Consider the following 24,542-nt stretch of genomic DNA (forward strand, 5'->3'; position numbering starts at 1 on the left):
TAAAACATTCACTTATCGAAAAGCATAGAGAAACGGAAACGGGAACGGGATTCGCATTAATATTTTAATCTGGACGGCCAACAAGCAGTGCACACTCTGTTTAAAGTATCTAATGATGAATTTTCCTTAAAAACTTCCCACATGTTAATGGTGACAGCGAAAATTTATAAATTTTATTGGTTGTAATCATATAATTTTGTTTTATTGTTTACACATTGAAAAAATATATACAAGAATAAGAGTGAAGTCTCAGTAACTAGGTTGAAAAGTGGCACTGACGTTCAAAAGACGGCAGTCTTCTAGCCCTATTGGCATAGATCAATTACACAATGAGGATGAATTCAAAATATGTATAATAATGTATGTACATACATATAGTACATACACGTATATTACGGTGACACGACAACTCGTTCACAGATGCAGCCACCTCTTTCACAGACCGTCTGTTCACCGATAACAGTGTAAGACAGGGAAGGTATGTTGACCGTATCCCGGTCTAACGAAACACGTGTTGTGTAGTTTGAAAGAGGATCATTTATTTTCGTTCAATTGGTACAATGGTTATTGTATGTACGAAGAGGTTTCTTCGGAGAAGTGATCTGTTTGAACTCCAGAGGCTCACTCTGCCGGTGGAGGTTGCTGCGTTGCTTCATAAACGTTTTGGGTTGAAGTGTGTCGTGTGCACATCTTTTGTTATTGGTACTCGCGCTGCCCTAGTTATGCTGCGAGCGTGGTTTTATGGGTTCATACGCCTGGACGTAGTTCGTGATTTTTATGGGTTCAGTGAGTTCTTCCTTTGTTTCCAAGACACGTGTATAGAAACACGTGTCGACCTTTTGACGAGGCGAGCGTGTGCCATGCGTTAATGACTTTCCTGGATATGTGTCGCAGTGACCTGATGAGATCATTTCAGTTGTACTATATGCCTACAACAGATCATACGTAATGCCATAGTAAGCAAGATCTTGGTGAACAGACGGGGTGAGAAAGAGATGGCCGTATACGTTATGCCTGGAGCGCATCCTCGGTTTACGGAAAATCTGTGAACAAGTTGTCAGGTAACCGTATATTACAAATAGGTTGAAAAATAAGAAAAGTTTTTAAAAAAGTTATTTCAAAATAATTACGGAACAAATTAAAAAATCAGTGAAAAAGGCGCGCTTTGTGGCGCTCCCCAAGTCTCGGCGCCCCCCCCCACATTACGGGGTCTGCGGGCGCGGTAGCTACGCCACTGGATTCCTATTAAAACTATTCCTAGTACGGAGCGGAGCAACCTAAATAAAAATTGGTTTGTTCCAGATCTCTGATTTATATATATGTACTTACCGAAAATTGATTAAATACTAGCCATTTAATTTGTTGCCGTAAAGTAATAGTGAGTAGCCATAGGACGTGAAATGTCGCGTTTCGACCAGCAACTGCCAATCAACAGTTTGAACGCGGGCCGTTGACCGTTGATCGTCGATCGTTGACGTTGACGTTCGCGTTCCGAGTCTCTCGACTCTTGACAGCGTTTTCCGTTGGATATCTTCGACTTCAGCTCATCCGACTCGTCCCAAGTGTACATGGAGCTGCTTTGAATTGCGTTTGATATGGGTTGGTTGTGTTTTTTCACTTCATTATTACCTTTTTTAGACACCTTGCATAAACATCCAATACATATGTACATTCAACGTTCATTCTGAATTTACACATTTCTAAATTTGACCAAGCATGCCTTATTTCATACAATAGATTCTATATTGAATCTTCTCATTATTGAATATAGTCATAATAAATACATATATGACATTGACATGCCGATTGTATTCTCCTTGCTAGAGTGAGAGCATCGTTTGAATATCTACTATGGAGCCGTCCAAGGAAGCTATAAACGTGCGACTATGTCAGTTGAACGGCCAACTTTGGGGACGTGGAGTCACCTTCGCCGGTGGAAATTCCACCACCAAGCGATCCTTGAACAAAGAAACGCTCTTGGACGCTCTGAACGTTCTCTACGACGAATGCAATAATGATTCCCTCAAAAAGAATGACGAATGCATTTCAAAGTTTGTCGACAAATGTAAGTCCAAATTCTTCCCCATCACTTTGATAAGATTGAATCAATGTGTGAGTGAAATTTGTTGTCTTTTTGTGTTAGATCGTCCGATAGTCTCTCAGCTCAAACAGATGCGAGTTAACATTTCCGACTTTGAAGTCAAGGATTTGATAGGACGAGGCCACTTTGGAGAAGTCCATGTAAGTTATTTATGTATATAATATAAGCGGCAGGTGCGGTTCAATGAAAGAAGATTGTGCATCTGCCCTTTTCACAATTTGTACTCATATATGTTACATATATATATATATATATATATATATAACCTTGCATACAATGAAAGATTATAAATTTTATAGGTTGTTCGTGAAAAATGCACTGGGGATATATATGCAATGAAAACTCTAAAGAAAGACATCACGCTGAAGCATCAGAGCATGGCTTTTTTCGAAGAGGAACGGGACATAATGGCTTTATCCAAATCCGACTGGCTTGTTAGATTGCAACATGCATTTCAAGTAAAGTTTACCATTTGCTTTCATACTTTCGCTCTTTTGTATGTACAACGAATTGACTGACTCATATTTTTTATGGAATATTTCAGGATACAGCGAAACTGTTCCTCATAATGGAATATTGTCCGGGTGGGGATCTCGCCGGTTTATTAGAACGAAGAGGGAAACCACTGGAAGAGAAAGAGTCTGTGTTTTATCTCGCCGAAATGATTCTAGCCCTGAAAGATCTTCATTCATTAGGATTCATACATCGTGATGTAAAACCTGACAACGTTTTGTTAGATAGGTACGAAATAATGTTGAAAAATTACATTATTAGTTTATATTAATTGTATTTCTTCATTGACTCGTTTATATTTATATTCATTTGCAGGTGTGGTCATTTGAAGTTGGCCGATTTTGGATCAGCGGCTCGCTTGTCTAATTTGGGCAACGTGAAAAGTTCCATGCCCGTCGGCACAACTGAATACATATCACCGGAAATACTGATGAGCCTTGAAAATCCTAAAAAAATATCCCACGGTGTAAGTAGTACATATGTAGGGACCCGTATTTTGGGCATCTATTTTTGTAAATTTTAGCATTTTCATTTTGCATTTTAGCGTTTTAGGAGTTTAATTTTAAATAATAAAAATTTCGATGAATTTTAATAAAATTTATATACATATATACAATTTAAAGACAACACAACCGTTAAAAAAATAATAGAATAATTCAAAAATATTTTGAAATTAAAATTACAATGAAAAAAACATATAAAAATACAAAGACAAAAAATATGAATATAAAAATATAAAACCAATTAAAATTGATTAAAACTTAACATGGAGCATATTTCTGCAGATTCTTTTTTGAGATTCGTGCGACGATCGGTAACAATTATATTGTATTTACTAAAATACCTTTCAGCATCCACACTATTGACGGGACACCAAATAGATTTTGGAGCTGTACAACCAAAGTCTTCATATTTAATTTTTGTTGCCATCAATAATAGCAATATATCCGGCGTGGATTAACTTTTTATATTCCCTATTAACTGTCTAAAAAGTGCTGATATCCTTCCAAGCATTGAGCCTCTGTTAATACATTAAACAATGGCAGGTTTCTAAAAAACAAAACTGTTTCTTTAACATTAATATTAGATTTTGAATCTGCCACAGATGGATTGAATAGTTTACTCAATGTTCGGAGGAATTGATTCGTCTCATTAAGTCTTGAGTGCGAGTCTAGTTTTAAGACGCTTTTCTGAGCAGCCTTTTGGATACACAGCTCCAACTGTCTTCTTTTATTAACAGTAGTAGACAAAAGCAGTTGCTTGGTTTAGACAGAAAAAACACCGTCTATGCTAAACTGCAAGCTCTGTTTTATCCCCTCAATTTCTTCACATAATAAATGGGCAAAGTGATAGAAAGACCCATTTAAATAGTTAATTTTATTAACTTTATATGCAAATTTCACTTTTGTTTGTTATTTTAGCATCTATTCTGATAATACGGGTCTATACATCCCAAAATACGGGATATATTTGTGAATATAATTGTGTAAGAATAAAATGTCTTCTGTGAATGTAATTGAATAATACTTCGTCACTTTACTTTTAGACTCCGTGTGATTATTGGTCTCTTGGTATTATTGCGTACGAACTGGTGACTAGTAAAACTCCTTTCTCCAACACGGCCAAGAACACCGTCTGCACTTACAACCGTATAATCGAGCACGGTTCCAACACCCAAGCGGTATCTATGACGTATCCGAACATCATCACGAACGAGAGAACCATCACGGACGGTTATAAAAAATTTGTGAACGCTCTGCTTCATCCCGTACCTATTAAAAGACCCGATTGCACTTCTGTGTTGAAATTTAAAGTGTTCGACAATATACATTGGAGTTCGTTGAGGCATCAGGTACGAAATCATTTTATCATTTCAAATGATGAGTACGTCCTGCATTTTATTGTATGTGTTTTTCTTTTTTTTATTAGGTGCCTCCATTCGTCCCTATTGTTAACGGTCAAGACGACATTTCAAACTTTTTAGAATTGGAAAAACAACAACCGAAGCTGAGTGTGGAAAATTTTAGATCGAAATTAAATTTCAGCGGGAAAAATCTCCCTTTCATTGGTAATAGAAATAAAATCTTGAAGACTGTTACATTACATGTGTATATGTACCGAAGCGATACAATGAAATATATTCTTTATTTGGCATTTTTCAAGGTTTCACATATTCTCAAGACATAAACTTATCAAGCTACGGCGACGGATCTGAAAAAGAAGACTCGAAAAAAGCCGATAGCACCGGTTCAAGCGGACATAGTTCTGGCAGCACTAATGTTTTCAACACGAGCTTAAACGGAACTGTAATTTGTTTGTCTAACACGAGGTGTGTGATTTTTTTTCGTAAATCAATCCTCTACATATTTATTTAACCCTTTGCCCGCGGCAATGAATATAGCGAACAAGCCCTGTACGCGGCACGGCACCTTTTTCGCAAATTTGGCAATCGAGCTTTCGACGTTAAATACAGATTTTAATATTTACTCAAGTAACCAGATATGTTAATTAACACATAGAGTATTATTTTAAACAATAAAATACATAATATATCTCGTAGTTTTGTATTAATTGTCAAATAATCATTCTTCATAATTGTATGAAGACGTGACGTCACATAGACGAGGTTTCAGTATGGTTCAACAAAATTTAATTTTTGACGTATATATTCATTTTAAGCAAATTGAATAGATGGCATTTAACTCTCAGTAATATATTCAACCAATTTTGAACCTTAAAACAGTTGAAATAGGCGCATATAAGGCTCAAAATCCCGTGCAAAGTTCAGAAATTCTATGGAAGACAGCCGCGCTACAGACTTGTCGCACAAAGCTTCCATAAAAGACGGCCGCGGGCAAACGGTTAAGCTTATTGTAATATTTTGATTTTGATTTCTAGAGAAACTGAAAAGCTTTTAGAATCTCGGAAAAGGGAAATTGATTCTCTGCACAAGCAGTTAGCATTAGTTTTATCTAAGCAAAAGATACACGACGACAAGGAGGAAAAGTTAATACACATTGAAAATCAACGATCTGATCTTGAGAAAAATTTAGCTGAAATGTTGTGCATAAATCAGGTATTGAGTCGGTTTATTTCAGTTTTTTTTTTGTTTTTTGTTTCATCTATTTATTGTTGTTTATATTTACACAGAAACTTCAAAATCAACTCGAATTGGAGCACAAAGAGCGTAAAATCTTAGAGACAAAGTCCCTCCAGCTCATTCAGGGCGCAAAAAAGAAGTGGAAGGAGAAGACAGAGAGCCAAGTTTCATCGCTGAAGAGTATCATAAGCCAACACGAGATAAAGCAAACTGAATACGATCACACCATTCGCGGATTGGAGTACGAATTAAAATCGAAAGTGGATAGCCTTGAAAAGTGTTCACGAAATTTGGAGGCTTTTCAAACATTCAAAAACAGCCAAAGCGTAATTGATATATTTCATACGTACAATATTTCACGTACGGTGTCTGTTAGTGTTGTTATAATTAAAGTAACGCACTGCTTTGTTGTTTTAGGGATGTATGGAAAAGGTGTGGAAAATGTCACGTGATTCGGTCATTGAAATGGAACGATTCTCTCAAGAATCGAACGAACAAATAAAAAATATAACGCGAAAGATGAACACAGAGTTGGAATTAAGAGTCAAAATAGAATCTGAGCTGAAGAACACTGTGGAAAGTCTCAAATTGGTTGAAGAAAGAGAGATGAATCTTCTCGATACGGTTAGAAAAGAAAGCGACGTTCATACAAAAGAGGTATGTATACTTTTATTATATCTACATACATATATGTGGTAGAGAATCCTGACAGATGACGCTGTTCAGGACCACGGCTGGGATGTGGCGGTTGAGTTGAAGATCAAAAATGTGCGTTTTCAGTCATGTTGTTTATTAAGACGATACGTGCGGAGGTTTAACGACCAACCGCACGGAGCACAGGTCCAACTGCGACTAACCGTTACATCTCTGCCCCTTTTCATCCCCTTCTCACAATCAGTCGTGACATACTCTTTCCAGCCATAGCCCATACATCAGCCTCTCGTTCAATTCCAACCCTACATATATTTTTTATTTATACCAGGAAGGCCCAACAGGTAGCTCCAATGCACCTTCCTGGCCAAAAACAATGTACATTCGATACAAGTACTATTGTTGCGTAGGGGTGGGTGGAGGATCCAAGTAAAAGGCCAACAGTCGTTTCACAGCATTTATTGATGATTAAGGAGATACACGCACTGGCAGTGCTCAGTCCAGAATGACATGATATCGCCTAAGTATCGCCTTATAAGGGATAGATCTCTCAGGACATCTTCGACGTCTAATTTGTTTACCTATTGTTATGGTCACGTACGGATATGTATTCCCACGGTATGAGAAGTGCAATCATTGTTTAGCTTACTTGCACTTAGCCTGTCGCTAATCCTTGAAACCACTTATACCAGTCGCACGGTATGCACTTAGTTAATCCGTTAAACAGATAATCCTTGAACAGTCTCTGGGATTCTATTCGCTTGATCCGCGGCGTACGTAACACTATTATACAAAGCAAATACATATCAATTAACCATCCACAGCGACATCTATAGTCAAATTTGTAAATTTGCAGCATTTTTTAAACAATTCCTGTGTAATTCAGTATCAAATAACATCCACCGAGACATTTATATGGTCAGATTTGTAAATTTGCAGCATTTTTTAAACAATTCAACGAAACTCAAGATTGCCGAAAACTTTGAGAGATTTGCGAGAAAATGGATAGGGTTGCCAATTTGTTGGAACCGTTTCAATGAAAATCAGATAAATTGGCAAACTCTGATAGGTACTAACGACCGACACGGAGTCACAAATCCAAGGTGTGACCAGCAGAAACCAGTGGGATTTGTACCTTTGTTCAAAGCATTATATGATAATCACTAGTCTATTCTGCTGGTTAATTTATTGATTTTGATTTTTAAATGCTTTTTATTATTACGAAATTATGTTCACAATACATCTTATATCTATTTTAATAGCTACTGATCTACTGATCATTTTCTATTTTACAATTTTAATTTAATTTGGTTAGTAATCACAGTATTATATTATTCTAATGTTAATCTAAAGCGTAATAGGAAAAAGAGCTCAAAAACCTGTTTACAATCCTTATAAATGTTCATAATACATCTAATACATAATATTAATTAAAGACTCTCTAAAGTCGATGACCTAAAGCAGATTGTGTTTAGGTAATCTGTGTGTTATACCTGAAGGGGAACATTTTGTTGTAATCACCCAGACTCTTCACAAGTGTGTTAGTATGGTTATTAGTGATTCTGTCATAGAATCTACTGGTTAGTTTGTTAGTAATGTCTGTAATAAAAGGAATATTATATATGGCATGCAGTTTTTTCAGGTTAGTATATATGGGTGTATTATAAATTATTTTTAGGGATTTATTTTGTATTACTTAGAGCTTGGAAAGGTTAGTATTCGAGGCGTTATTCCATACAGGTGAAGCATAGGTTAATAATGGTAATATGAGCGCGCGATATAATTTTATTTTATTTAGCGTTGATAAAGAACTATGGCAATTAAATATTGGATATATTGAGGATATACCCCGCATCGCCTTGCATTTCGCTGCCTCAATGTGAGGTGCCCATCTCATTCTTTTATCAAACGTTACTCCTAAATATTTTATTACTGACTGCCATTTCAGACTTTCTCCAGAGGGGATTTTCAGATCTGAACTTGGCTTATGCTTTCTAACACTAAAGAATATGGCGTCTGTTTTGGTTTGATTAATTTGAATTTTCCATTTAGTGAAGTGTTCAGTCATTGTTTTAATTGCAAATTCAAGATTTTTAAGAATAGTGTCTGGTTTTTTGCTGCTTGTGAAGCAAGCTGTATCATCTGCATATAGGTTGTTGCATAAGGTGGGTTCCGGGATCAAAAAATGAAAATCCAAAGTGGGAAGTTCACACGGAACAACCGCTCATTCCAGAGTATTTGATCTACCGTCCGTACCTCCTTTTAAAGGACGAGTTACGGAGCCATCTATTATCAGGACACGCACGGTTCTAGTGAGTCTAGTCCAGCGCATATATACATACATATATATGTATATATTGTTGCGTAGGGGTGGGTGGAGGATCCAAGTAAAAGGCCAAAGTCTTGTCACAGCATTTATTGGTGATTAAGGAGATACACGCACTGGCAGTGCTCCGTCCAGAATGTCTTGATATCGCCTAAGTACCGCCTTTGAAGGTGCGCGAGATAGCTGAGACTATATATCCTGCATGAAATTTTGGGCATGAGAAAGCTGTCGGCGCGATGGGTACCGCGTTTGCTCACTCTGGACAACAAGTGCAACCGTGAGACCACTTCAGAGCAGTGTTTGACGCTGTTTAAGCGCAATCTGCGTCGTTTCGTGAAACATGGATCCACTGGTACACACCAGAGACCAAGGAACAGCCGAAACAGTGGACTTCACCCGGCGAACGTGCTCCGAAGACTGTCCTATCGGCCGGAAAGGTGATGGCCACCGTTTTTTCCTGGGATTCACAAGGTGTGATCTACATAGACTACCCGGAGAAGGGCAAAACGGTGCTCCTGCACCTGCTCACACCTCCGCCCTCGCCACGGCCAAATTGGTTGAATTGGGCTATGAACTGCTGCCCCATCCACCGTATTCTCCACATTTGGCCCCGTGCGACTTCTTTTTGTTTCCAAACTTGAAAAAGTCACTCGCCGGGCTGAAATTTGAGTCGAATGAGGAGGTCATCGACGCCACGGAGGCCTACTTTGCAGACCTCGAGAAAACGTATTTTTCAGACGGGTTAGAGAAGTTGGAGCATCGCTGGGTCAAGTGTATCGAGCTAAAAGGAGACTATGTTGAGAAATAAATCGCCACTTTTCCAAAATTTTTGGTTTTTTTTGTTGGCTAAGTACTTATCGGACCACCCTCGTATATATATATATATATATTTTTATCTCACGAATTACATTAATACTGGTAATCCTCGCTCATGTTCTCACGTTACGGTAAAATTTGGAGGTGGACACATCTCACAACATTATCTTCATATATGACACATTTATCACTAATTTTAATTCTTTCATCTGTATTATCTATATATTCATAGTTTATCTATAATATTTGAACTAATACCTTATCATCTCTGAGATAGTATGTAAAGAATATAAATATTTATAGATTTTTAGCTCAATTTGCTTAGTGTTTTCGGAAAAATCGTGCGGTAACAACATTTTTGTTTTTTCTATGGGGGAAAAAGCCCTACTTCTGGTTTATAAACTTCGCTAATTACTTTATCTATATATATATATACGAAGTTTCAATAGATTGAATTTTGTGATCATGATCATAGCTTATCACGTTTTGATGAGAATTTTCTCAAAATCATAAAATCTCACCTATTGATACTTTGTATATATCAGCTGTGGAGTCTGAGCATTTCAAGCGGAGTCCTTTTTATTATTATTTTCTTTAATAAATAATATTACGGTATGTGGGAACAAGGGAAGCGTTGTTCTGCATGAACGTACTCCTACAAAAGTGTAGGGATTTCAAAAAGAGGATATATGTACGTCTGTTTCATCGACTTTGAAAAAGCATTTGATAGAGTGGAACATGATAAATGAATCCATGCACTAAACCAAACCGGGATACATAGATGCAAAGGATATCGCCCTTTTGAAGAACCTATATTGGAACCAATCTGCTGTCGTGAAGGTTGAAGACTTGGAAACCGAAAAAGTAGAAATTAGTCGAGGGGTACGGCAGGGATGTGTATTGTCGCCCATGCTCTTCAATCTGTATTCGGAAATGGTATTCAACCAGGCAGTCGATAGTCGAATAGGAGTGAAAATAGGTGGCGAAATTATAAATAATATCCGTTTCGCTGATGATACGGCAGTATTGACTGAGAGTGCCGAAGGCCTATAATCGTTATTGATCGCAGTTGATCATTCATGTCAAAAATGGGGTCTGTCTATTGATATCAACCAGACAAAATCAATGGTAATATGTAAAGAAAAGACGGATCCATTAGACCTGAGTGTGCGCGGACAAATGATTGAACAGGTCGAACAATACAAATACCTAGGAGCAATAATCAATACGGACGTCAGTTCCGAAATGGAGATAAGAAGAAGGATCGAAATAGCAAGAAATGCCTTCGGCAGTATGAAAAATGTTTTATGTTGTCGAAGGTTGTCTATGAAATTGCGTTTAAGAGTCCTGCACTCCTATGTTTGGTCGGTGTTGCTGTACGGATGCGAAGCGTGGACACTGTTAGTGGCATCCATGAACAGAATAGGGTCCTTTGAAATGTGGTGTTACCGGAGGATGCTAAAGATCTCGTGGAAGAAGCATGTAAGAAACGAAACAGTCCTCCAGCTTCTTCATAAAAAGAGAGAGCTTCTTAACACAGTGAAGCGCCGTAAGATGGAATACTTTGGTCACATTATTCGCGGCCCCAAATATCGCCTTCTACAAACAATCATAGAAGGAAAAATAGAAGGCAAACGGTGGGTTGGGAGAAAGAAGCTCTCTTGGCTCCGGAACATCAGTTCATGGATGTGACTCGGTCTCGAAAAGCTATTTCGGCTTGCCCATGATAGGTCAGAATTCGCACGGGCCATAAACGATGTCTTTGGATGGTAGTCGCCTACGTCCGAATACGGATTCGGCATTAGAAGAAGAAGAATAATATATTGAGTGAATGCGACAGTTGCGCTTCGACCAGATAATACCTATTTTAAATCGACAAAATCGAGTTTTCGTTTTACATGTAATAGAAATTTATAAGTTTTATACCCCAATATCTATTGAATATTTTTACCTGAACCGGAAGTAGTACTTTTACTCTAATTTTATTATCATTTTTCCCATTGTGTATGAAATGTATACATCATTGATGTACTTACTTATATTTATACCTATTTCATTACTAATAATTCAATAAATTGGGTTACATGTCAATTTTTAATGATTTTTCAATTCTTTTAATTCTTAATATAATGAAAATAGCTATTATTTTTATTACTAACAATTTTATACGTTGGCAAGAAAAATCAATCTTACCGAAATCCATCAAGTTGGAAACGGAGTCGGTAAATTTTGAACTGACTCCACAACCCTGGTATATACATATGTGTGGTAGAGAATCCTGACAGATGACGCTGTTCAGGACCACGGTTAGGATGAGGCGGTTAAGGTGAAGACCAAACACGTGCGTTTTCAGTCACGTTGTTTATCACGTTTAGCGATCAACCGCGCGGAGCACAGGTCCAACTGCGACTAACCGTTACATCTCTGCCCCTTTTCATCCCCTTCTCACAATCAGTCGTAGCATACTCTTTCTCAGCCTTTCGTTCAATTCCAACCCTACATACATATTTATGTACATAGATAGAGTAAAATGTGTGTGTGTGTGCGTATAAATTTAATTTATATTTATTTAAATGTACGATAGATTCTCTCCTGGAGCTACAAATTAGATGGCAAATGCCAAGAAATTAGAGATCTCAACAATGAATTGTCAGAGCTGAAATGTAAAAATTGTAAATTGCTTCGAGCTAACGAAGAACTGACGGGAAACGAGAAACGAATATTGAAGAACGTCGAAAATTTAGAAATGAATTTCCGAGATACTCTACATTTCGAGCGCCAAATAAAAGTAATTGCTCGCAACTTTTTGTACCAACTATGTTTGATTTTGAAATGATTAATACACTTTTTATAATTTAACTGTTTCCTTTTCCTACATAGAATCTTTCGGCGACCATAGCCACTCTCAAAGTGGACGAAGAAGCTAAAAATGCGCAATATTTAGAAATCGTCAAAGAAAAGGCTGAAATGAAAACCACTTTGGATCGAGCTATAGCTTGCGAGGAGAAGCATAGAGATCGGGTAAAATTCCACGCTCTATGTATATTTATTTTTTTATTACTGAGCATTTCGGGGTAACCATTAGTTATTATTTCATAGGTTTCAATATTGGAGGATTTGGTGAATAAATTGCAGCGAGATGTGGCTATTTTAGAAAATTTAAAACTAGAACACAATACGTCAACAGTTGCAGGTTTTTATCATCATATATGTTTGTATGTGTCTGTTTTTCGAATCGATTTAGTAATCAATGCCATTTTTAGATAAAACCGATTTGCACATGTCGGTGGAAAACATTGCAAATTCTGAAAGGATATGTGTGTTGCAAGAGCAAATAAGTAAATTGGAGGAGCAATTGAAAACATCCAGAGAAGAGTGTACTTTGACTAAGCAAGAAACGAGGAAAGTCAATTCGGCGTTATGGAAAAAGGTATATTTAAATTTTTATTACATACCTCCTTTACGTTTCACTTACGATTACAATTCAGGAAAAAGTTTGCCTCTTATCCGATCGTTTTCATACTTTGCCATGTTGCTCATTTCGGTCATCAATACAAGTAAATGGATCCTCCGCCATTACGATAGAGATAAAATATCGTTCGAGAAGCGAAACAAGTCCGAAAATTTTTAATCTCGGTGACGTCTCGTAGTCATTAATTTTATACATAGATGGCGGTAGTAAAATAAAATCATTGACATTTTTATTCAAAATAATAGTTTTATTAATAAAATTATACTCGTCGTGAAAACCTCTGCATACACTCGTACATGTTTAGAATCATTTATTTATTTCAGGAAAAAGAATTGTCTGATTGTGATTTGGATCGTCGGTTTGCCGAAAGAGAACTGAAAGACGCGAACAGTCAAATTTCCAATTTACAGAGCGAGCTGAAAAAGTCTATTTCCGATCATCAGTTGGTTTTAAAAGATTTGCAGAATGCGATCGTCACTAAAGATAACGAAATTAGCGCGACGAAAGAAACTGTATCGTCTCTCAACTGTTCAATAGCCGATTGTGAGAAACAGTTGAAAAATGCTCAAAGTCTCAATGAAAATAATTCCACTAAATATTTATTATTAAAGCAAAAGACGACTTCGGATGTACAAAGGTGTGGAAATATTGATATTTGTATTTGTGGTATGTGTTGTGATGAACTTATTGAACTGTTTTGTTTTATTTTAGTCTGAATGAAAAGATTGAAAAGCTCGAGTCTGATGTGCACGCGAGCGAAGAAAGAAGAATAAAGGCTGAAAGTGCCGCCGAAGGATTTTGTAAGGAAAATAAAGCTACGGAGAATGAAAAGTATTCGGAGAGAGAGCAAAGAATCCGACTTGAAGTTATGCTGCAAGAGCGTAATAAAGAATCTGATAGTTTGCAAAAGGTAAAATTTGTCAAATAAATATATTTGTATCATGTTTGTGCGTCAATCGTTAGTGGCCGATGATACAATTTTGTATCACGTTTTCGTTTATGATGAAAACGTGATACAAATATACAATATCAGCGGACTGAAAAATATATTCGTGCAGTCGTGAATCATATATGTATCAGCGGCCAGTAAGCGTTGTGCACCCAACATGATACGAATATGAGTCAGCGGCCACCATAGTGTTAATATGTACAGTAGAACCTCGATTGATTATCCAGACTAATTGGGGACGAAGGTAGTCCGGATAATCGAAAAATCACAATTGAGAGGGAAAGACGTGTACATTCTGTATGAATAATTTTTATTTGTCTACATTTACATATATAATAACATGAAGATCAATATTAAAAAATTCTTTATTAAGAAATTCAATTATGAATTTTTGAAGCTGCCAAATCGCGAACACATCATACAATAATGGACCAGATATTGGCTGTCCAGACGATCGTCTTTGAATGAACCACATAAATACACTCTTCGACTTGTTCATAACCTTACCTTCCATCCTCTAATTTGTCTTTTAACCCTTTGCCCGCGGCAATAAATATAGCGAACAAGCCCTGTACGCGGCGCGGCATTTTTTCGCGAATTTGGCAATCGAGTTTTCGACCTTAAATACAGATTTTAATATTTACTCAAGTAACCAGATATGTTAATTAACACATAAAGTATTATTTTAAACAATAAAATACATAATACATCTCGTAGTTTTGGCTTAATTGTGTCAAATAATCATTCTTCATACAATTGAGACGTATCGTCGCCATTGTTCAACAGACGTGACGTCACACAAATGAGTTTTCAGTATGATTCCACAAAACTACTAATTTTGACTGGTATATATTCATTTTAAGCAAATTGAATGGATGGCATTCAACTCTCAGTAATATATTCAACCAATTTTGAACCTTAAAACAGTTGAAATAGGCGCATATAAGGCTCAAAATCCCGTGCAAAGTTCGGAAATTCTATGGAAGACAACCGCGCTACAGACTTGTCGCTCAAAGCTTCCGTAGAAGACGGCCGCGGGCAAACGGTTAAGAAATTCAATTATGGATGTTTGCTTAAAGTTAGTTGTTCTTTTTGAAGCTGCCAAATGGCGAATACTTATATAATAATGGACCAGATATCGGCTGTCCAGACGATCGTCTTTGAATGAACCACATAAAAATACACTCTTCGACTTGTTCATATCCTGATTTTTTCCATAACCTTACGCTCTGAGCTTCCATCCTCTGACATTAAATAATCAGTAAACTTAATAACACTTCAACACCATATTTATTTAACAAAAACGTCCTAAGACACCACTTTTTACAGCATTGATTATTTCTAATTTGTCTTTTAATGACAATAGAACACGTTCTCTTTTCCATATTGGTAATATTAAAAATAAATATTTAAATCGCGATCAAATTTTCAAGACACAAACGTCCTTTGAGTATTGAATTTTGAAGACAACTGACTCATTTCTCCGTCTTATTTTCGAATTTTTATGGTTTGCATTTCAAAGCAGCAAAACCGTAACATTTGTGTTTGCTTTTAATAATCCTGATAGTCGAGGTTCTACTATATGTTTATTGTATATTATTTAATTTGATTGCTTCATATAAAAACTTTATAATTATTCAGAACTATAAAATGCTGCAAAAAACATGCACCGTACTAGAAGAACAGTTGATTGATTTTGAAAAATTGATGGCAGTTCAAGAAGCGGAAAACGTCGAATCAAAGGTATTGATTAAATTGAACAAAGTTTCGTAATTTTTATGAAAACTGTTCAAAACGTAATCTGTGTCTAATTCAATTTCTAGACTGAAATAAATAAGCTAAGAAATCTATTGGAGAGTGGTCATGTGGAGTCGTCGAAACTTCAAAAAGTATTAGATGTGCAAAAGTTCAATATTATATCGATCGAAGGTAAATATCAAGAGTGCTCGAAAAAACTCGAATTTGAATTGTCAAAGAATGCAGAAATTGAGGTAAAATATAGTTTTTTTTTTTAGATTACACTGTAAATTAGTTCAGAGACGAGATATGACTTTTCTTATAGATCTATGCCTAGTGAACACGAATCTGGTAATAAAAAATGTTGATTGGCTCGAGATTTGGAGATATGTATGTATGTGTTTTTTAAATCGCGCGATTTTTCTATATCTTGGTGTTGTTCGGTCAATGTCTCAAAATCTGTCAATTTCCTGTTCAAAATAAATATTGGAATCTATAGTCGGGTATTTTATCTTTCATTTGTAGTACTTTTCAGCTTTCAAATCTCTCTTAGTAGTCGTCCAGTTCAAATCAAAAGTCAAAATTACGTATTTTCACTTGGGATTTTTTCCCACTGTTAATACTATTTAATATTGAGTATTTTCTATTGAAAGATGTTTATTGGGATAGTGTTCTGGTCGCAATATTTTTTGTTTTCGTTTAAAAGGGTGTATTGGAAGTGTGCTGAATTTTAAATCGGTAGAATTGCGAGCTAAAAGCTCGTACTAGTATTTACTCGTATTTACACGAATCTGAATTGAATCAATAGGGATAATATATTAAATTGGCTTTATATGAGAATTAAATAAAATTCCACTTAGAAAAATCATATTTCGACTATTCTTGTGGATTAATAACAAAAATTCGTTTATTTTATCGAGGTAAGCCAGTTATCAATAGAATTTTTGTTATTAATCCAAAAGAATATGATTTTTATAAGTGAAATTTTATTTAATTCTCATATTAAGACAATTAAATATATTATCCCTATTAATTCAATTCAGATTCGTGTAAATACTAGTACGAGCTCTTGGCTCGCAATTTTACCGATTTAAAATTCAACACACTTCCAATTAACCCTTTCAAACGAAGACAAACAATAGTGTGGCCAGAACACTATCCCACTAAACATCTTTCAATAGAAAATAATCAATATTAAATAGTATTAACAGTGGGAAAAAAATCCCAAATGAAAATACGTACTTTTGAATTTTGATTTGAACTGGATGACTACTTAAAGAGATTTGAAAGTTGAAAAGCACTACAAATGAAAGATAAAACATCCGACTATAGATTCCAATATTCATTTTGAACAGGAAATTGACAGATTTTGAGACATCGACCGAACAAAACCAAGATATAGAAAAAAATCGCGCGATTTAAAAAACACACATATATCTCCGAATCTCGAGCCAATCAAATTTTTTTATTACCAGATTCGTGTTCACTGGGCATAGATAGATCTATAAGAAAAGTCATATCTCGTCTCTGAACCAAAAAAAAAGTCGTCATTTGTCGAACAGTGTTATTGGATATTTATTTATGTATTTCCTAATGCCACATTCTCAAGTCTGTATTTTTTTCTGTTCACCGCAGAAACAAATCAACAATGTTTTGAGGCAGGAGGTTTCAATGTCTTCCGAGATGAGCAATCAATCCTTGGAAATTTCTAAATTCAAATCAGAAATTAAATTATTGAAAGCTGAAATACAGGCTAAAGAAGCTGAAATCATGTGTTTGAAAGAAGAGTGCACCCATTTGCTTACCGACGTGGCAACGTTGCGCGAAGACAACATGAGTATGCAGCTGGAATTGAAAGAATATAAAGTCAGTCTACATTTTTCATTTCTTACTTTTTGTTATTTTTAATTCAATGTATTGTTTATTGTGTGCTTTAAATTTGAACAGGAAAATAACGAGAATCTGCAAGCGTTGATTGAAGAGCGCGAGGAAGAATTTACGGCTCGTCAATATCATTGGCAACAGTGCGAGTTGAAAGCGGACGCTACGATAGCTCAACAAATTAAATTGATCGACTACTTGCAAACCAGGGTAAAGATTGTTGTGTGTTTTTGAAGATTTTCATCGTTTTTGATTTCGATTTGTAATGGTTTTTGTACGTACTTCAGATGGAAGAAGTGTCGAAGCGTAAGAAAACTCTAGGCGATATGCTATTTGGAAAATCTACAAAGGAAACCATAATTCTGCCGTCTACGCCGCAAACTCCTTTGAGCAATCGGCTGATGACCGATCAACAAATACGTAATTCGTTTAGAGAAACGCCTAAACATAGGTATAATTGGGGTGCTCATAATAAAAATAATGCTTTAATGATAAATGTACAGATGATTTTGTATTTAAATTGTGCCTTTTCAGGGAAGCGAAGGAAAGAATTTCGGCATTGCAACAAAAACTGAACACGCCTACAGCTAAAAATCACAATGAAATGTAAGTCGGTGATATATATTAAAATGTTTAATATCAATTGATTGGGTGCTACTTTAGTATGCGGTCTACCTTTGAATCGCAGCTGACTTTTTTTTTTTTAATTAGTATCGTAGCAACGACCTGTTTATTATAATTTTTGTTTATTCCTGCCGCCCCATAATGTTGTCGAAGCATTTCTGTCAAAATATCGTCAGCAGCGAAGAAAATACGGACCCTAAAAGCCTAATCTTAAATGAACAGGGCCAACGCTAACTTAACCTAACCTAATCTGACCCTTAAATAAATAGGTGTTGGCTGCTACATCTATTTCATCAACATTTTCACAAAAAAAAAACATCTTAGCAGCCAACACCTATTTATTTAAGGGTCAGGTTAGGTTAGGTTAAGTTAGGGTTGGCTCTATTTATTTAAGATTAGGTTGTATTATTCAGTCTCACTGTCACACGCGAGAACTGACACAGTGAGACCGCATATTAACAGTATGGTGGCCGCTGACTCATATTTGTATCATGTTGGGTGCACAACGCTTACTGGCCGCTGATACATATATGATTCACGACTGCGCGAATATATTTTTCGTGCAGTATATATATATATTTCAGTTCGCTGATATATATATCATCATAAACGAAAACGTGATACAAAATTGTATCATCAACCACCAACGATTGACGCAAACGTGATACAAATATATATATCAGTGGATTGATACAGTTCGCGCAGTCGTAAATCATATATGTATGTATGTACCAGCGGCCACTAAGCGTTGTGCACCCTACATGATACAAATATGAGTCAGCGGCCGCCATCGTGTTGGAGTAAAAACGTGAAGGTAGATCGCACACTAAAGTATGTAGATGTGTGAAGGTAGACCGCATACTAAAGTAGCCCCCAATGATTATTTATCTAACGAAAATTTACACATTTTAGTGAAAAATTAAGTAATTTAAAAAGCACTGCAATCGAAGGCTGGGTTAAAATCCAAAGGTACCTATTTTTTTTTTTTTCAATTTTTAATTTTTGTTCATTTTGTCAAATTTGTCTTATATAAATTTTGTTTCATAGGGAATCTGTTTTGGTAAAAGTACATTTAAAATTGCTTTCGGATTGTTTAAAATGGCAGGAAGATAAAAAAAATGTATATGGAGATTTTGCATTGAAAGGAAATCTGCAGATTAACAAGAATTTAGTTTCGAATGATACAGATATTGTACTCTCGGATTGTGAAAGAAAATCTGCTTTTAAGGTGAGCAATGTATAATAAATAACACTGAGCAACAAACAATCACGTCTTACTAAAGACTACCAGAGCGGAGCCATTGAATCATTACTAAGTTTGACCAATTGAATTCGAATATGATAATGATTTTTTTATGTTTTGCTCTCGTTTATGAGATATGAACGGTTAAAAAGAAGGTTTTTTTATATTGATTGTGATTTTTTTAATGCTTCAAAATACCTATAATTAATTATCTAGTGAATTTTAAAAGTAAAAATATATATTTTTACATATTCCCAATGTTCAACAGCATTTTTGAACTCAATTTAAAATCATTAACCACTCGAATTAGTATGTTTAGATCAAAAAATATATATGTATATCGAGATAGAAAACCAATCGTTGTACATAAATGAAGTGGAATATAAAACTGACCCAATAAATGCATGATATAGCTTGAGAAAAATCTCAGTAACCGATACTATGTACGTTTCAGTTCGATAGGACTGACTGTGTTCAAAAAATACACACACACATTTTTTCTAGAAAACGTGATCATTGATCGATTCCGAGTTCTAATCAGTCAAAATCTCGAGTTAGAATTTTCGCATGATCATCTATTGTTACAACGTTCATAGATAAAGTGAATTTATAAATATATTTTTGATTTGAAATTCGCTGGATAATTAATCATACGTATTTTAAAGCAACGAAAAATCACAATCAATAGAAAAAACGTCTGACTATTGATTCCGATGCCTGCTTATGGCACAACGGCACTAGATTTTGAGTTTAAGACTGCGAAATCAAAAAAAATTGTACGAATTGCGCAATTTTTAAACTATTGTTGCGTAGGGGTGGGTGGAGGATCCAAGTCAAAGGCCACAGTTGTTTCACAGCATTTATTGGTGATCAAGGAGGTACACGCACTGGCAGTGCTCTGTCCAGAATGTCTTGATATCGCATAAGTTTCGCCTTATAACGGATCGGTCGCTCAGGCAATTTATTCGACGTCCGGTTACTTCCCTATTGTTTGGGCATGCACCCGGATATGTATTCCCACGACACACAGTCCCACGCTATCGCTGTCACTTCTGAGTAGGGACCGATAGCGGCCATTTCGGTGGCCATTGTTTTGGCCTGCTTGCACTTGCAGTCTGGAGATAATCCTTGAAACCAATTGTAACGGTCGCACAGTCTCTGGGATGCTACTCGGCCTAATCCGATTGCACTTACTCGGCGGTGTACGTAACACTATCATGTCCAACATCAACCGACAAAAATCATTGTCACATTCGAATTCAACGGGTCAAATTTAGTAAAGATTGATCAGTCTCCGTTTCGATCATTTTTTTCGATGTTCATCGTATGCAATTATTGAGTTAATTTTTGTTTCAATTTTATTTTATTTCACTATAGATTTTTACAACTGAAAGATCTTTACTAATAGTGTGTTCTTCGGCGACTCAAAAAGAGGATTGGATGTCTGCGTTGCAAAAGAATAGCAATATATCGACGAAAGAGGTCGATCATCAAACTATTTCCAAAGCATACAAGCCAACATTGCTGGTGAAATCCGACAAAAATAATATGAAAATAAATTTTATTTTGGAAATCAAAAAAGATATTTTTCTCATTGGTGTGTATAATATAATAATACATATAATTTGAATGTATAATCAATCATCGAGCAACCGATAACTTGACGCTGTCGTTCACAGGCGCTGAAAAAGATTTGCACTGCTACTTCAGGAACGTTGGAAAGGAGGAGCCGGTTCTTGTTTCCGACATGAAAGGAATGCAAAAGGTTCGCGTCATTCCAAACATAGATCAAATCGTATTCTTGGACAGCGACGGTCAATTGATGCACACATCTTTGCGACAGTTTGTCGCTTTTCTTAAAACCACTCAGAATTGCGCCCAAACCGACGCCCCGGAGTTTCAATATTTATCTTCGGACAACGACGTCACATTATTTGAGGTAATTGTGGTTTTTAATATATCTATACTGAGAGTTTGTGGTTTGAACCTACATATTTTAACTCGGTTGGACCTCAAATGAAAAATAAATAAATACAATTTCCGATGTATTAAGTATTTCTGCAGTGCTACTGATTAGATTTGAACTATTGTGACGTAATCAGGTCGATCGTTTCCTGTGTATCAAATATGAATTTAGAGACCCGTATTTTGGGCATCTATTTTGCATTTTAGCGTTTCAGGGCATTAAAAATGTTCAATTTAGTATATATTTTTATGAAGAGTTTAATTTTAAATAATAAAAAATTTCGATAAAATTTATATACATATATACAATTTAAAGACGGCACAACGGTTAAAAAATAATAGAAAAATTCAAAAATGTTTTGAAATTAAAATTACAATAAAAAAAACATGAATATAAAAATACAAAGACAAAAAATATGAATATAAAAATATAATACCAATTAATATTGATCAAAACTTAACATGGAGCATATTTCTACAGGTTCTTTTTTGAGATTCGTGCGACGATCGGTTACAATTATATTGTATTTACTAAAATACCTTTCAGCATCTACACTATTGACGGGACACCAAATAGATTTTAGAGCGGCACAACCAAACTCTTCATATTTAATTTTTGTTGCCATCAATAATAGCAATATATCCGGCGTGGATTCACTTTTTATATTCTCTATTAATTGTCTAAAAAGTGCTGATATCCTTCAAAAACATTGAGCCTCTGTTAATACATTAAACAATGGCAGGTTTATAAAAAACAAAACTGTTTCTTTAACATTCATATTAGATTTTGAACCTGCCACAGATGGATTGAATAGTTTACTCAATGTTCCGAGGAATAGATTTGTCTCATTCAGTATTGAGTGCGAGTCTAGTTTTAGGACGCTTTTTTAAGCAGCCTTTTGGATACACAGCTCCATCTTTCTTCTTTTGTTCAGTTCAGTAGTAGATAAAAGCAGTTGCTTGGTTTCGACAGGAAAAACATCGTCTATAGTAAACTGCAAGCTCTGTTTTATCCCCTCAATTTCTTCACATAATAAATGGGCAAAGGGATAGGAAGACCCTTCTAAATTGTCTATTAATTTTATTTTAGATATCACCACAGACGTCGAGCGCTGATCGGGTACTCTTGTGTTCCACAATGTCTTCATCGTTGGCGATATACGAGTATGAGAATTTAAAAATGTCATTTACCCTGTTGCGTCACCTGAAAACTGAGCCCGTCTCCTGCATGAGATTCACCCAACACACCGTGCTAGTGGGATCGCACAAGTTCTACGAGATCGATTTGAAGAGTTTCAAAGTCGAGGAGTTCCTCGATCCGTCGGATACGAGCCTGTATCACGCCGTGTACGCTTCCAAAAATAGCATATATCCTCTGGCGATCGTTCAGACCAAGAGCCGAGCCGAAGATAAGGTCATTGAATACTTGCTGTGCTACGACGGCTTTGGAATATTCGTCGACGAATACGGTCTGCGGTCTCGGCGCAACGACGTTAAATGGGCTCACCGTCCGTCGCAGATCGTCTTCAGGCGACCGTTCATATTCGTAGTCTACTATTCGTCGGTGGAGGTGATACATTTGAGTGGCGACGCTTTCCAACGCTCGTGGTCCGATAGCGATAGTGTAAATTCGTGCTCCAGCAGCAACTCGAGCAATTGCGTGAAGAAGATGAGCGTCGAGTTGAACGCTCCGAGCTATCTCGGCAAATCGTTGACACCGTCGTCGATATACGTTTCGAATAAGAATAACACAACACATGCGGCGGAGATTTGCGAGCTGAACGGAAGTGAAATATTCAAAAGCGATAATCTGGGAGCTTCCATTGACACCCTCGATACTGTGGACGATCTCGATAGTTGTAAAAATGTACAGAATAATATGGATGTGTCGTTGTCGATGCTGACCGACGTGGATATGAATCTATCCCAGGACTCTTCGATTGAAGCCAGCACCGATTTCTCGTTGAAGATCAAAGCGAAGGCTAAGGTTATTAATTCTTTGAAGCGTGAAAATAATAAAGTGAGCGCTATTCAAGAACTGTTGAGTAGACAAAATGCTGATTTTAAGCAGTCTAAGGCTGAAGAATCGGACTCTTCTTTTGACGGATCTGACCCCGATTCATCGAATGAGGATTCGACTAGTTCTAGGAAATACACCAATCAATCTAATAATGTAAAATTTAATAAAAACTGCTTGAAGACTAACGGATCTCATGATACTAACGGTGAAATATTGAAAAAACAAGTTAGATTCAATTAATTGATTGATTTTTTTATTATGACTGTAATAAATTTGACTTTTCAGAATGACCTTTTGGCTATGACGGTTGCTGTATTTATTTGTCATAAGTGTGAAGTACTTAATTTTGATAAATCTCGACTAAAATGCATAATAGATTTAATAATATGTATTATTCATTCAATAAAGTGTAACAATTGTAATATATTATACATACTTAAAATTTGTGTGACTTACATATATTATATACGTTTATATTATTTATTATTTTGCTTGCCAATGTATTTTTTTTCTTCAATAAACTGTTTTTATTGATTTATTGTGTATGTTTTTGGTTCTATGTTAAAACCGCTCACATAAAATGCGAACACGAAAGAAACTTTTCATAGGTTTTTCAGATTTAAGAAATTGGATTGTTGAATTTTTAATGCCTGTGTGTGAAAGGATTAAATAACATAAATGAAATAATATACGTGTAGGGTTGGCATTGAACGAAAGACTGATGAAAGAGTATGTTACGACTGATTGTGAAAAGGGGCAGAGATGTAACGGTTAGTCACAGTTGGACCTGTGCTCCGCGCGGTTGGTTGCTAAACCTCCGCACGTATCGTCTTAATAAACAACATGGCTGAAAACGCACGTGTTTGGTCTTTACCTTAACCGCCTCATTCTAACCGTGGTTCTGAACAGCGTCATCTGTCAGGAATCTCTACCACATACATATTATGTATTTTAAAATTTACCAACTCTGACTCCGATTCCAATTTTGAACGATTTTAGTAAGATCGAATTTCTTGCTAATATAAAATTGTTAGTAATAAAAATAATAACGATTTTCAAAATATAAAAAATTAAAGGAATTAAAAATTTACATGCAACTCAATTTGTTGAATTATTAGTTATGAAATAGGTATAAATAACAAGT

The 24,542-nt window shown here is 35.9% G+C and overlaps 1 protein-coding gene across 1 annotated transcript; it reads left to right on the forward strand.

The window, feature by feature from the left end:
• Positions 1-1,405: 1,405 nt before the first annotated feature.
• Positions 1,406-23,933, forward strand: sti (citron rho-interacting kinase sticky). Its single transcript, XM_077446758.1, has 30 exons — positions 1,406-1,599; positions 1,825-2,065; positions 2,144-2,241; positions 2,401-2,559; positions 2,646-2,842; positions 2,930-3,080; positions 4,161-4,466; positions 4,544-4,682; positions 4,778-4,943; positions 5,513-5,690; positions 5,765-6,040; positions 6,132-6,371; positions 12,092-12,295; positions 12,388-12,528; positions 12,607-12,700; positions 12,771-12,937; positions 13,303-13,616; positions 13,691-13,889; positions 15,570-15,671; positions 15,752-15,919; positions 17,301-17,531; positions 17,613-17,756; positions 17,834-17,997; positions 18,081-18,152; positions 19,083-19,139; positions 19,218-19,398; positions 20,791-21,010; positions 21,093-21,352; positions 22,469-23,603; positions 23,684-23,933. The coding sequence occupies exons 2-30, from the start codon at positions 1,852-1,854 to the stop codon at positions 23,686-23,688; spliced, it is 5,982 nt and encodes a 1,993-aa protein (XP_077302884.1). The 5' UTR covers positions 1,406-1,599; positions 1,825-1,851; the 3' UTR covers positions 23,689-23,933.
• Positions 23,934-24,542: the final 609 nt, after the last annotated feature.

Source organism: Arctopsyche grandis, chromosome 1 (assembly GCF_051622035.1).
Source record: "Arctopsyche grandis isolate Sample6627 chromosome 1, ASM5162203v2, whole genome shotgun sequence".
NCBI classification, from domain to species: domain Eukaryota; kingdom Metazoa; phylum Arthropoda; class Insecta; order Trichoptera; family Hydropsychidae; genus Arctopsyche; species Arctopsyche grandis.